This window comes from Schistocerca nitens, chromosome 4 (assembly GCF_023898315.1).
Source record: "Schistocerca nitens isolate TAMUIC-IGC-003100 chromosome 4, iqSchNite1.1, whole genome shotgun sequence".
In the NCBI taxonomy this organism is placed as follows: Eukaryota; Metazoa; Arthropoda; class Insecta; order Orthoptera; family Acrididae; genus Schistocerca; species Schistocerca nitens.
Window position 1 is genome coordinate 886,169,193 of NC_064617.1, and position 15,291 is coordinate 886,184,483.

Genomic DNA, 15,291 nt, shown 5'->3' on the forward strand with positions numbered 1-15,291 from the left:
ATCTACCAATGTTCTCACCTGTAATTGGATCTGCTGCAAGTGCTGCCATGCTGAAGTTGAAGCTACCAGCAGAGGTAATGGAACCAAAGAGTTTGCTTTCAGCAGCAGAGAGATAGGAAGGTGGCTGTCCTTGAACACTGTCATGGTCATCTTGTTCGCCTTTGGTTTGCTGCTGGCGGGTCTCATCAGCCTGTTCTACAGAGTCAGTGCTGTTCTCCACATCTCCTCCTGTGCCACAATGTTCGGCAGGCTCCGACTTGACACCGTCCATCACATTCCTGCCATTTGGTGAGGGCGAAGTTTCGCGCTCGCCACCACCATTACCCTCTGCCTCCATCTTTATGTTTCCCTGGTGTGACTGCTTGCCAGAAGGAAAATTGGAAGTCGAGAAATCAGCTGGAGATGGTTGCTGCTGTTGGCTGGGGCATGGGGCTGTTTCGGTAGTGGGTTCAGAAGTGCGTGCCCGTTTGTTTGTTATCGGAATCTGTGACTGATCGGCCGATGGATCCTGTAAATTGTGGTGCTGATGATCTGGAGACATCCGCCTCTCCCGCCTCCCAAAACCTGTGATGGCACCGCCTCCGCCTGCCATGGCAGCTCTTCGCAGCAACTGGTTGACTGGAACACCGGTGGGAGTGGAGTGTACTGGTGGCGAGTGTGGAGAGGTGAAGAAAGTGTCATCCATGAGACTGTGGTGCAGGGCATTGCGTGGGAACGAGCTGTGTGGTGGAACTGGCACCTGCAGACATCATAACAGAAACAAATTGTACCTCACATAAAGTCCTTTCAAAGAACTATTAAACCATTAATACATTACATCACAAATTCATTAACTCGAATTATTTTTAATGAATATCTCATGCAGAAAAATTTAAATGTCAGGTGAAATGATGACTACAACTCATATTTTAAGTGAATTAGCCAACTATTAACCAATATTAATTTTAGTCGCCACATTTCAAATAGTGCAACTACTTTGGTTGGTAAAAGCATTTTAAGAAAGTTGAAACAAAACTGGAAATTATAATTAAAGATTTCAATTGTTACTCTCATTAAAGATTTCAATTGATACTCTCATCTTTTTTTTTTATCTTCCATTATTGGCACATTTTCCCCAGGCATGCTGTATTAATGTTACACTCCCCAATAATATTTTACCTGTTATTTGCTTCTCCGTCTCACAGCAATAGACTATCATGTTAGTATCCAAACAGAAGACACATTCTACTCTGACCACTCTTATAATGCAATTCTTAAGTCCAACTCTTTGTCTCTTTATTTAAGTTGGGGGGGAGGGGGGTGGGAAGCACAGCACGGTCGATGTTTGTTGTTCATACCTTCTTCACCTCGTAATCTTTCACTTTGGCAGCGGACTAAACACACTAGTAATCTCAAGATTTCTTTTATAAAATGCAAAATAATAATAATTACAGTAAGGTTAACTCAAATGAGATTATTAACTCACGATGTGTTTATAGACAGTCAAACTCGCATTACAAATTAACATAACTGTTATAAATCATCATGTTCTCCTGGCATTGTAGCTGCAAAACCAATCCTCTGGCATACAGCTGGGTGTGTATTCCTTAAACAATGCTTTGGTGCCGTAGTTCATTGATACAATTGGTGCTACTAATTGTTTTAGTAACAGCTGATGATGGAGGTGAGCTACGTCAACAAAATTCTGTTCCAATAAGACACTCACACTCAGCTGTATGCCTAAGAACTGGTTTCACAATATAACTATTAATTAGATCAGAAATTTCTTTAACAAAATTGCTTCCCACTAACATAACAAATGACTTTCATGATGAGGAAATTCCATTCCACATGTCGCAAATGTAAAATGGGAAATGATTTCGGTGGCTCTACAATAAGATATCTCCTCAACTTCCACCAAAATCATTGAGACTCTGTCAAAAAAAAAAAACTTCTCATACAAGAGAACTCAGGTGACAAAAGTCATTGGACAGTGATATGCACATATACAGATGGCAGTAGCATCATGTGTACAAGGTACAAAATAGCAGTGCATCAGTGGAGCTGCATTTGTACTTATGTGATTCATGTGAAAAGCTTTCCACCGTTATTATGGCCACATGACGACAATTAACAGAGTTTGAACACAGAATAGTAGTTGGTGCTAGATGCATGGGACATTCCATTCAGGAAATTGTTAGGAAATTCAACATTCCAAGATGCACAGCATCAAGAGTGTGCCAAGAATACCAAATTTCAGGCATTACCTCTCACCACGCACTATGCAGCGCCTGACAACCTTCGCTTGATGACCCAGAACAGCTGTGTTAGCATTCAGTTGTCAATGCAAACAAGACAAGCAACTCTGCATGAAATAACCACAGAAATCAATATGGGATGTACAGCGAACATATCCGTTAGGACAAAGCAGTGAAATTTGGCGTTAATGGGCTATGGCAGCATATGACCGATGTGAGTGCCTTTGCTAACAATAAGACATTGCCTGCAGCACCTCTCCTGTGCTCATGACCATATGGTCATATTGGATCCTAGACGATTGGGAAACTGTAGCCTGGTCAGATAAGTCCCAACTTAGGCTGTTAAAGAGCTAATGGTAGGGCTCAAGAGTGGCACAGATTGCACAAATCCATGGACACAAGCTGTCAACATGGCACTGTGCAAGCTGGTGGTGGTGTCTCTATAAGGGGTGTGGGCTGTGTTCACATGGAATGGACCGGATCCTCTGGTGCGAATGAACCGAACCTTGACTGGAAATGATTATGTTCAGCTACTTGAAGACCATCTGCAGCCATTAATGGACTTCATGTTCCTAAACAATGATGGAATTTATCAACTGAAGACATGAAGTCTGTAAATGAGTCTGCAATCATTTTATTTTTGGAATGTTTACTTTCACAAATCCATGAGCACGTACCATGAACTCACATGTTTAACTTGACAATGATTTTTTATCAGAATATTTTATCGATCTGAAGCCAAAACTGGTAATAAAGTGTAAAGAAATCTGTGTGATCAAGATGGACTTGTGAAAATAAAAGTGCCAATGATGGAATTGTCGGTGGATCACAATCATTCATGACTGGTGTGAACAAAACTCGGGAAAATTCGAGCAAATGATTTGGCCACTCAGATCACCCGACATGAATCCCTATGAACAATTATGGTACATAATCGAGAAATCAGTTTGTGCACAAAATACTGCACAGACAACACTTTCACAGTTATGGGTGGCTACAGAAGAAGTTATGGGTGGCTACAGGAGATGCATGGCTCAATAACTCTGCAGAGGACTTCCCACAACTTGCTGGGTACATGCCACATAGAGTTTCTACATTATGCTGGGAAATGGGAAGTCCGATGTGATATTAGGAGGTATTCCATTACTTTTATCATCTCAGTGTATTACTAACCTTCATATATTTTCCAATGATGATGATTATATTGTTTGGACAGAAGTGGATGACAGGCCTATCCTAAAGTTGGTTATCTCATTACAGGACTCAAAACATTTACAAATTATTTTAATCACAATAGTTGGTCATATTCTTTACTAAAAGGATCTGAATGCGAATAATCATGAACTTTTCAAGTTTCAATTGTAGTAAAAATATAACTTATTAGTTGCTGAAACAGAAGGAATGAAAGCGGAGAATAACACTACATAAATAATGACAACAAATGGGGTTAGGTAGGAAAGGGGAGAAAACAAAACAAAATGAGGTGATGTTATGCGTCTTCACACTGCAATTATAGCAGCAATGTAATGTTTTTGTTTCGCAGACTACTTACACATACAACTTTTTAAAAGCTTGACCTGTTAAGAACTGGCGGAGAACCATTAATTAAACATAGGAAGGCTTGTTGCATCAGACTACAACCAAAGAAGAATTATCTGCTATGGTGAATTCGTTTAAAAACAGTTATGGTAAAGATTTCAATGAAATTACGGACTTACCTCTTCTCTTTCATCTGCTTGCTGCGTAAGTCCACTAACTCTTAAAACTTCAGCTGTTTTTAGAAAGGAGCTGAGATTGCGCTGGTGCACATTTACTTCCCCATGGTAGATAAATTCAACAAGGGCATGGAGATCCGCAAATGCCACATCCTGGAGGACTATCACTGGGTGCTTGCAAGGAGTACTCTAGAAACAACAAAGCTATAGATGGAGTACTAGAAAAACTCCCATACTGACCATGAGATGATCAGCAGAAATCTGTTGATACAAGAATAGTGAAACAAGAGCTGTGTAACGGTGCCAGTCTTTCAAAAGTTACACTGCAAACAATGTGGTACATATAGTGTTCTTTCAATGCTATACACAAATTCACATATAAAATGATGGTGACTATCTGTACACAACAAATATGACATTTCTGAGCCAATAATTAATCATAACTCACACATAATGAAAAATTATTCCAGGTGACAGCTACTACAAATGAGTGTGTGGTACAAGTCTACATGCTAAAATGCCAGTTTCTGCTCATTATTTGTGTAGAAGTAGATGACCATATGTCGCATCCTTAAACCTAATAGCACTTTAGATTAAAAATTAATTTTCTTTACGGGCTGATAATATAAAGCAGTTGACCTTAAGATTAACACAGAATATGACCTCAGATCAAGACAACCTTGGAAATCTGCAGTGTATAAATGTTAATCCCGCAGATTATGTCTCCATGAAGTAGGATCATTTTTGATTGGGCTATATTTCGTGAATAAAGTAGAGTTCAACTGCAACAGTCAGTTCAAAACCTAGTGCATTACAAAACAATGCCTATGTTCTGTGCAAATACAAGTTAAAATGAAGCAAATAAAACATAAAATAAAGGAAATGCAATCATTCACCTATTGCTGATAGATGTGTGGTGCATAGAAACAAGCAACAGAAACAGCATTTTACTAGCTTTCAAGCTCTTGATCACCACAGATGTCAATAATTATCGGTCAGCATCCTTGCTTACAGCATTTTCAAAAATCTTTGAGAAAATAATGTACTCAAAGAGTAGTTAGCCATCTCAAAAGTAATGGGATACTTTGTAAACCAAAGTTCAGATTTAAAAAATGCTGTTCCATTGAGACCACAATATACAATTTCACTGTTCACATAATAGAGTCTTTAAATAGTAAAATGTCACCAATAGGAACTTTCTGTGACTTGTCCAAAGCATTTGATCATGTGAACCATGACATGGTGTTACAGAAATTACAATTCTATGGTAAAAATGGGATAGCACATGAGTGGTTTAAGTCACACCTACAGAACAGGAAACAAAAAGTTTCTTTATAAGGATCAAGTGATTTAAATAAGTTTGCCACATCATGTAACTGGGGTGAAATTACATTAAGTGTTCCAAAGGGTTCAATCATGGGTCCCCTTCTATTCTTGATATATGTGAACAACCTCCCTTCTTATCTGAAACAAGAAGCTGAACTGACATTGTTTGCTGATGATACAAGCATCATTATTAATTCAGTAAAAGAAACTCCAATTGAAAACTATACAAACAAGGTCTTTGGAAAAGTCATTAACTGGTTTTCTGCAAATGGGCTTGCTCTAAACTTTGGAAAAACAAAGTACATCCAATTTTCTGCTGCAAAAAATGCAGTTCCTTCAATAAATATAATACATCAACAGAAGTCAGCAGACAGGGTGGAGCATACTGAGTTTTTGGGTGTACATATAGATGAGAATCTTAATTGGAAAATTCATATTTTGGGTCTTCTAAAGTGACTAGGTTCTAGCAACTTTTGCAATAAGAATAATTTCCAATTTTGAGAACATAGAAATTAGTAAGCTAACATACTTTGCATACTTTCACTCTCTGATGTCATACGGAATAATACTTTGGGGTAACTCAACACTTAGACAAAAGAAAATGGTTGGAATAATGTGTGGGGTTCATGGTCGCACGTCTTGTAGGCATCTTTTTAAGACTGGGAATTCTTACAACGGCCTCACAGTACATTTACTCACTAATGAAATTTGTTGTCAACAACATGGACCAGTTTAAAAACAACAGTGACATTCATGATTATAATACCAGAAAAAAGAAAGACTTACACTATCCTTTACTCAACCTATCTTTGACACAGAAAGGGGTAAAATATGCTGCTATAAAAATTTTTGACAAATTACCAGATGAAATAAAATGTCTGACAAACAGCAGTAATAGCTTCAAAAATAAATTGAAATCATATCCCCTTGACAACTCCTTCTATACCATAGATGAATTCTTGAATAGGAATAAATAAATCTATTAATATAGTATATGCATGTTGTGCCATTTAAGGGAATGGGGTAAATAATAGAAATATTAATCTTTAACACTGTACTGTAAAATATATATAACAACTAACTAACATAGTAGTAGTAGTAGTACACACACATACACGCACACAACCACAATCACCTGAACACACATGACCATGACTGCAGCAAGTTTCCTGTGTATGAATGTATGTACATCTACTACAGCAAGAGCTCAAAACAATGCTGTTTCTGTTGCGTGTTTCTACGTGCCGTAACATCAGTCATCTGGAGGTGAATCTTTCCTTTAGTTTATGTGTTATACATCCACAAATTTACACTGATGTTATAAAGAAGTTGTTACTGACCTAAAAAACATTTAGTACATAAAACAGGGGAAAGCCAACCACTCATTCATAGTGGATCAACACACCAAGCACAGAAAACAGCATTTACACTAGCTCTCTTTATAGCAATTGTGTGTACGTTCACACATACATATGCATGCAAACCCCCCCCCCTCCTCCCCCATCTCAGTGGCCACATGTTATTTTTCTATAGTGTGTTCCTGCACTCCACACATCAATCCGCTATAGGTGAGTGGTTGCTTTTCCCTTATTTTACATACTGCTATATCCAGGTATTTCCATTATTGTTAAAAACGTTAAGTAAATATATAAATATACACTGCTGAAGACATAAACATTATTCCCCGCACTAGGGTTGGGCGATTATCAGCTGTGTAAGTAATGAGTGCAGATAATAATTATTCGCCTAACAATTCTTGGTGATTACTCATAATTAATGTAGCAACCAATAATGGTTGAACACACAAAATGTTCTTTAGGCTAGAACAGCAGTAACTACACAATTCACATTAAACTTTAACTATAAAACAAGTGTTTAAATTGCTATGGCAACTGCGCACAATTAACGAACAGAACTAGCAGTACACTTAAGTCAATTAGTAAAGATCAGGTAGTCGCTCAGTGATTGCATCATGCAGGAATACAATTTTCCAAGGATCTAAGGTTCGATCTCAAGTCAGTTCTGGGAACTTTTTCACTACACTTGCAACTTCCCCCCTGTCAATGTTTGTCAATATGCAAAATATTGAGTTGTTTATCTTTAGGACTTAAAGAGTAAAAATAAATCACATGACAATTAGCATAGCTGCAGCATCTGACTTGCACAATACAATATTCGCTGTCAGTGCATCGGATGAGGAGCCTGACACAGATAACACTTTATTTGTTAGGGGAGGAGTTTACAGTGAAATCCCAGCACCAGTAACGTACTAGGTCACGGTCACCTCACAATACTGTTCTTACCAGCTCAATGTACACATTCTTCTTCATTTTTATTTTCTGCAAGAACAATAATTTCATTTAAAGTTACAGTTGTCTGTTTGTTTACTGACAATGTGAATGAACACCTTTGCTGTTATTTCAATCTTTATTAGGCCAAGAAGCGAACAAGAATGTAATTAATAATACACTGAAGAGCCAAAAAAACTGGTACACCTGCCTAATATCGTGAAGGACCCCTGCGAGCAGGAGAAGTGCCCCAACAAGATGTGGCATGGACTCGACTAATGTCTGAAGTAGTGCTGGAGGGAATTGACACCATGAATCCTGCAGGGCTGTCCATAAATCCATGAGTACGAGGGGGTGGAGATCTCTTCTGAACAGCACATTGCAAGGCATTCCAGATATGTTCAATAACGTTCACGTCTGCAGAGTTTGGCGGCCAGCGAAAGTGTTAAACTCAGAAGAGTTTTTCTGGAGCCACTCTGTAGCAATTCTGTACATGTGGGGTGTCACACTACCAAAGCTGGAATGCCCAAGTACCTGACAAGAGTCACATCTAGATGTATAAGGAGTCCCATATCACCCCAACCGCACATGCCTCACATCATTATAGCGCCTCCACCAGCTTGACAGTCCCCTACTGAAATTGCAGGGTATATGGATTCATGAGGTTATTTCCATTCCCGTACACGTCCATCCACTCGATACAATTTGAAACAAGACTCGTCCAGCCAGGCAACAGGTTTCCAGCCATCAACAGTCCAATGTTGGTGTTGACAGGCTCAGGCTAGGCGTAAAGCTTTGTGTCGTGTAGTCATCGATGGTATACAAGTGGGCCTTCAGCTCCGAAACCCCATATCGGTGATGGTTCGCATGCTGACACTTGTTGATGGCCCAGCATTGAAATCTGCAGCAATTTGCAGAAGCATTGCACTTCTGTCATATTGAACGATTAACTTCAGTTATTGTTGGTTCCATTCCTGCAGAATCTTTTTACGGCCGCAGCAATATTGGAGATTTGATGTTTTCCGGATTCCTGATATTTATGGTACACTCATGAAATGGTCATACAGGAAAATCTCAACTTCATCGCTACCTCAGAGATGCTCAGTCCCATTGCACATGCACCGACTATAACACCATGTTTCTAATCACTTAAATCTTAATAACCTGCTCCTGTAAAAGCAGTAACTGATCTAAAAACTGCACTAGGCACTTGATGTCTTGTATAGTTGCAGATTGCAACGTCATATCCTGCCTGTTTACATATCTCTGTATTTGAATACGCAAACCTATACCAGTTTCTTTGGTGCTTCTGTGTATCATTAACTACCTTTTAAGCAGTAAATTTATTTCAAAAATTTATCCAAGTGTATTAAAACGTAGAAAAATCACCACAAATAACAATGGGATGAAAGTCTGCAGTGTCATCATAGGGAGTTGAAAAAGGAATAAATTGTGGCGTCAGGAAAATAATAAGCTTCTGTCCATTTTCCATAACAGTAGGGCTGACAAATTTACTGCTTCCAGTTTTATCCATTTACCTGTACACTCTGCAAACCCCTGTGAAGTGCATGGCAGAGGGTACGTCCCATTGTGCCAGTTATTAAGGCTTCTTCCCATTTACTCATGTAAAGAGCACAGGGAGAATGATTATTTAAATGCCTCTTTGTGTGCTGCAATTAATCTAATCTTGTCCTCACAATCCCTATTTGAGTAATACGGAGGATGTTTTAGTATATTCCCAGAATCATCACTTAAAGCCTGTTCTTGAAACTTTGTAAGTAGGCTCTCTTGGGATAGTTTACATTTACCTTCAAGAGATTGGCAGTTCAGTTTCTTCAGCATCTCTGCGACAGTCTCCTACATTCATGCCCCTGTTGGTCCTATTTGGTACAGGTCCCACACATTTGAGCAACATTCCAGAATGGGTAACACGAGTGTTTTGTAAGCAATCTCATTTGCAGACTGATTGCACTTTCCTAGTACTCTGCCAATAACCCAGAGTCTACCATCTGCTTTATCCATGTTATCCATGACTGATCCTATGTGATCATTCAATTTCATATCCTACAAAGTGTTATACCCAGGTATATGTAGGATAGTAGATGTTGGCTGATTCCAACTGTCACTCACTGGTATGATAGATAAAGGAAACTATGTGTTTTTTTTTTTTTTTTGTGAAGTGCACACTTTTGCATTTTTTAACAGTTTAAGCAAATTGACAATCTTTGCACCACTTTGAAATCTTACCAAGGTCTGATTGAATACGCATGCAGCTTCTTTCACTACAGCTAACAGTGTCATCTGCAAGAAGTCTGAGGTTACTATTAATATTGTTTGCAAAGTCATTAACGTACAACATGAACAGCAAGTGTCCCAACACACTTCCCTGGGGCAACCCCGAAGTTACTTCTACATCTAACGATTATTCTCCATCCAAAATAATATGCTGTGTTCTCCCTACCAAAAAATCCTCAATTCAGTCACAAATTTTGCTTGAGACCCCATATGATTGTAATTTTGACAACGAACATAGATGTCATACTGATCCCTACACTTTTAAGAAGTTAAGAAATACTGAATCTATCTGACTGCCTTGATCCAAGGCTTTCAGTATGTCATGTGAGAAAAGTGTAAATTGGATTTCGCATTATCGGTGTTTTCGGAATCCTTGCTCGTTGCATTGGAGGAGGTCATTCTCTTCAAAATACTTTTTTATGTTTTGAGATCAAGAGATGCTCTAAGATTCTATAACAAATTGATGTCAAAGATATCAGACAGTAGTTTTGTGGATCACTTCTACATGCACATCCATACTCCACAAGCCACCGTATGATGTGAGGCGGTGGGTAACCTCTACCACTAGTCATTTGCTTTCCTGTTCCACTCGCAAATAGAGTGAGGGAAAAATGACTGTCTATATGCCTCCGTATAAGCCCCAATCTCTCTAAATCTTATCCTCATGGCCCTTACGTGAGATGTACTTGACAGCAGTAGTCAGCCTCAAATGCCAATTCTCTAAATAGCGCTCCTCGAAAAGAACATTGTCTTCCCTCCAGCGAATCCTATTTGAGTTCTTGAAGAATTTTCGTTCTACTTGAGTGCTGTTTGAAACTACTGGTAACAAATCTAGCAGTCCATCTCTGAACTGCTCCGATGCTTCCTTTAACCTAACCTTGTGCAGATTCCAAACACTCAAACAGTACTCAGCAATGGGTAGCAATAGTGTCCTATACTGCATTCCCTGCTACAAACATAACATACTTGTTCCATAATATATTGCTTTGCAACATTAAGCCAAGATATTTAATTGACATGACTGTGTGAAGCAGCACACTAATAATGCCGTACTCTAACATTATGGGTTTGCTTTTCTTACTCATCTACATTAACTTACATTTGTCTACATTTAGGGCTACCTGTCATTCATCATACCAACTAGCAATTTTGTCGAAGTTCTCTTGTATCATTCTACAGTCACTCAAAGATCACTCCTTCCCATGCACCAAGCATGATCAGCAAACACCCACAGACTACTGCTTACCCTGTCCGCCAAATCATTAACATATACGGATAATAACAGCAGTCCTATCACACTTTCCTGGGGCACTCCTGATGATACCATTGTCTCTGATGAATACAAGCCGTTTAGGACAACGTACTAGGCTCCATTACTTAAAGAAGCCTTCGAGCTACTTGCATATCTGGGAACCTATTCCATATGGTCATACCTACTCATTATGAACTTTTCTTCTGGATACATGCCTATCCAGTGCATGGTCAACTATTGTTTTAAACTAGAACCATATTTCCTCTACATGCTCCTATCCTGTGCTAAAGTTCCAAGTTCCTCAGTGAGATATGACACTACTCTTTTTTATCTACTTTGTCAAATGCTTTACAGAAATCTAGGAATATGGAATCTGTCCATTGCCCTTCTTGTAATTGGGTGTGACCAGTACTTTGTTCAAATGTTCAAACTACTGGGCACAGTTCTCTGTTAAAGGAATCTACGACAGATGATAGTTAAAGAGGGGCTAACTCGGCAACAAATCCAGTACAGAATCTGGCACGGATTCTATCGGGCCCCAGGAATTCGTTCAATTTTAGTGATTTTAGCTGTTTCTCCACACTACCATAACACTTATTTCACTCATCTTTTCACTGATCCTAGGATTAAATTGGGGCAATTCGCCTGGATTTTCCTTCATAAAGAAAAGTTTGAAAATGAAGTTAAGCATTTCAGTTTTTGTTTTGCTACCCTCAATTTCAGTTCTCCTCTCATTCTTTAACAACTGAACTAAACCCTTTGGTGGGACTAACAGCCTTTACATATGACCAGAATTTCTTTGTGCTTTTCACACACTGCTCTCTTGACAGCGAAGTATGTTTCATTCAGCATATCTTTATCGAAGTATGTTTCATTCAGCATATCTTTATCTATAGACGTATGCTTTGTTTTACACCTATTAAGCAGTAATTCCTGTTCCTTTAGAAGTGTCTTTACAGTGCCTGTATACCATGAAGGGACCCTCTCATTATGAACTTTTCTTCTGGATACATGTCTATCCAGTGCATGGTCAACTATTGTTTTAAATGTGAGCCATATTTCTTGTACATGCACCTGCCCTGTGCTAAAGTTCCAAGTTTCTCACTGATACATGACACTACTCTTTTTTATCTAAATTACTGAACATATATTTTCTACTTGTTTTAGTTATCCTTTGTAGTTTGATCACTGTTGCCACAACTGTGTCATGCTCACTGATACCAGTTTCAATGTAGACATCCTCAAAGAAGTCAGGTCTAATAGTTACCACTGGATCTAATCTATTTCCATTGTGAGTGGAGTTCCGAACAATTTGTTCTACTAGTTTTCAGAGAAAGCATTTAGTTTTCAGGATGTCCTGTCATGCCCACAACTAACAAAGCTGTTAATTTTCCCAATTGACTGATGGATGTTTAAAGTCTCCACTGATGTTTACAATAAGACTGGGGAACTTACGTACAAGTCTATCCATTTCAAACTTTGAAATTTTTGACACTGTTTTTGCTGCAGTTTAAAATCTTCCCCGATTCTTTTTTTAATGTTGCTACACAACATTGTCAAACATTTCCAGTCATGATTCATTCATATGTTCTGTGAATTAAAATTAACAGCGACTTCTTCCCACATCTTTTCTTTGTTGGCAACAACAACTTCATCGGTTTGTTGTCTTCTTTTGTGTCTTATATTGACCCAATTCAATGTCCAACAATAAATCTTTTTCGGCTGGGGAGAAGTTTGAAGAACACACCTTTTTCTGCTTACTCTTCTCCATGTTTATAACACAACACCTTCAATAATAATACTGTGTATCTACAATGTAAAATTCATGTCTCCAGCCAAAGCGCAATAATGATGTCAACAGCTGATTTTAACCATGTTGTCCAGTGTATTTTGTGCTATACAAGAAAGCGCAGTCATGAACAGAGTTCAATTTCTGAACTAATGTCAAAACTGACCTCCAGTTAGCAATAATTATACAATCGGCCCTAAGTGTCACAGTTTGGGATCAGCACAGAAAATTCTAATATGCTGAATTCTATATCTTGGTTCTGTTTACCAAAATCATTATAACTTTGTTGAACACAGGAGTCAACAAAGTCTAAGATTGAAGTAACTTTTAGGGACAAATTAATGAACTGCATTTAAGTCAAGCACTGTAATGAATGCAGAAAACCACCACCAACAACATTACTGTTGATGTGACACAGAATCTTTCAACAGTAAAATTGAAAATCTCGGTTAAATATTAAAATAAAGCTAATTATTTGTTTCTTTCACTCATTCAACTTATTTTGGCAGTTATGTGCATCAAGCAGCTAGTGTAAAATCACCCTCCAGCAAAGTTCATTAAGATTTATCCTAGTTTTACTGACACATCACACTGCTCAGATAACATCCTTAAATTAATATCCATACTATGTAAACCACTGTAAAGTGCATGAAAGGGGGTACTTCCAATTCTACAATTTATTAGGGCTTCTTCCTATTCAATCTGCATACTGAATGTGGGAAAAATGATTGCTGAAGTGCCTCTGTGTGCACTTTAATTAGTCTAAGCAAGATTTTGCAAACCCTATGGGGTAGATACGTAGGGGCTGTAGCGTATTCCTAGATTCCTTAATTAAATACCTATTCTTGAAACTTTGCCTGTCTTCAAGTATATGCCAGTTCACTTTTTTCCTTTTTTTCCAGTATTTCTATTACGCTCTCCCATGAGTTAAACAAATCTTTGTACATTTGTGGTGCCCTCATAGCAAGAAAATAATTGTTTATCTAGTAACAAATGCTCTTTCTGATCTTGGAGCACAATTAGTTAGGAAAAATAACAGTGTCTCACAGTATGGTTGCTCCATAGTGCAAATAAATTAGAATAATTAATGTCTACTCCATGACAAATGTTTTTACGGGCAATTTATAGGAGATGACCTGGTATGAAATTTATTATGAACCAAACAGTAACATAAAATTTAATCTATTCCATGATAAAGTCATATCATTATTTGAAAATGGCTTTCTGTCTAAGCTAATTAGCACGGACACTGAACAGACATGTTTAAAAAGGGGATCACTAAAGGGACTAAAGCACCTTGTGAAAAGAAAAGTTAAATGTATCTGATCAAGAATCAGTAGAGATCCTGCAGTAGATGCACATTATAAAAGCTATTCAAAATTACTAAAAAAACTTGGAAAAAATCAAAGCACATGCACATAATGTCAAGACATCAGTAAGTCCCACGAAAGACTTAACATTATATGGGATTTACTGAAATGAGAGGCCGACCTACCTGCCTGAGAACAGGATGACATTATTGAACTAATGGAAGGGCTATAAATGATATCTAACAGGTAGCAAATATATTTGATAATCATTTCTTAAATATAACAGAAATTATGGGGACAAACATTTCAAGAGAAAAATCACAGCAGTACGTTGAAAACTTAACATTATTAAAATTCAATCATATGAATAGATCACCAACTTCTCCTTCTAAAATTAAGAAAATTATATGTTCTCTCAAAAATAAAATCTCATCTGTTTTTGATGGTGTTACCAATAAAGTTTTTAGGATTTGCTCCAGTCTTATTTGAAATATGTAATGCATCACTAACTCAAGGCAGTTTTACAGGTAAGACTCAAATATGCCATTAAACACCTATTTAAGAGAGATGATAAGAGAGATGTCAAAAGCGACAGACCTGTTTCACTGCTGACATCATTTTCCAAAATGTTTTACCTTAGCAACAATAAAAGCCTCAGTACAGTGGGTTTCAGAAGGGTTGCCCTACTGCGAGAGTCATTTAGATGTTCATTCATCAAATTTTACAAACATTAGATAAGAAAACAGAGCCAGTAGCTACATTCGGTGACCTATAAGGCATCTGACTGTGAGAATCACAGTATTAAGCTAGACAAATTTAAGTTTTATGGAATGGATGGAACAGCCAACCAATGAATAACGTCATATCTTACACACACACACACACACACACAAAAAAAAAAAAAAAAAAAAAAAAAACCAATAATGCAAGGAGTTATACTTAGTAATTAAAACAATACAGCCAGGGAATTAATTCTGAATGGGGAGAAATCACATTTAGAGTTCTCCAAGGCTCAATCTTAGGTCCACTACTGTTCCTCTTACGTGTGAACTATCTTCCATCTAACATACAACAAGAAG

At 37.9% G+C, this 15,291-nt stretch overlaps 1 protein-coding gene across 11 annotated transcripts in view; it reads right to left on the reverse strand.

The window, feature by feature from the left end:
• Nucleotides 1-15,291, reverse strand: part of LOC126253415 (broad-complex core protein-like) — a 227,998-nt gene that overhangs the window by 185,214 nt on the left and 27,493 nt on the right. For all 11 annotated transcript variants that reach the window (XR_007545954.1, XM_049954730.1, XM_049954735.1 and 8 more), the window contains exons 3-4: nucleotides 3,956-4,141; nucleotides 19-739 (exon numbers count right to left, since the gene is read on the reverse strand). Coding sequence is in view for 10 of the 11 variants with exons in the window: in XM_049954730.1 (XP_049810687.1) it covers nucleotides 19-739; nucleotides 3,956-4,141 (907 nt within the window). In the remaining variant the exon portion in view is untranslated. The remainder of the gene's footprint in view (nucleotides 1-18; nucleotides 740-3,955; nucleotides 4,142-15,291) is intronic.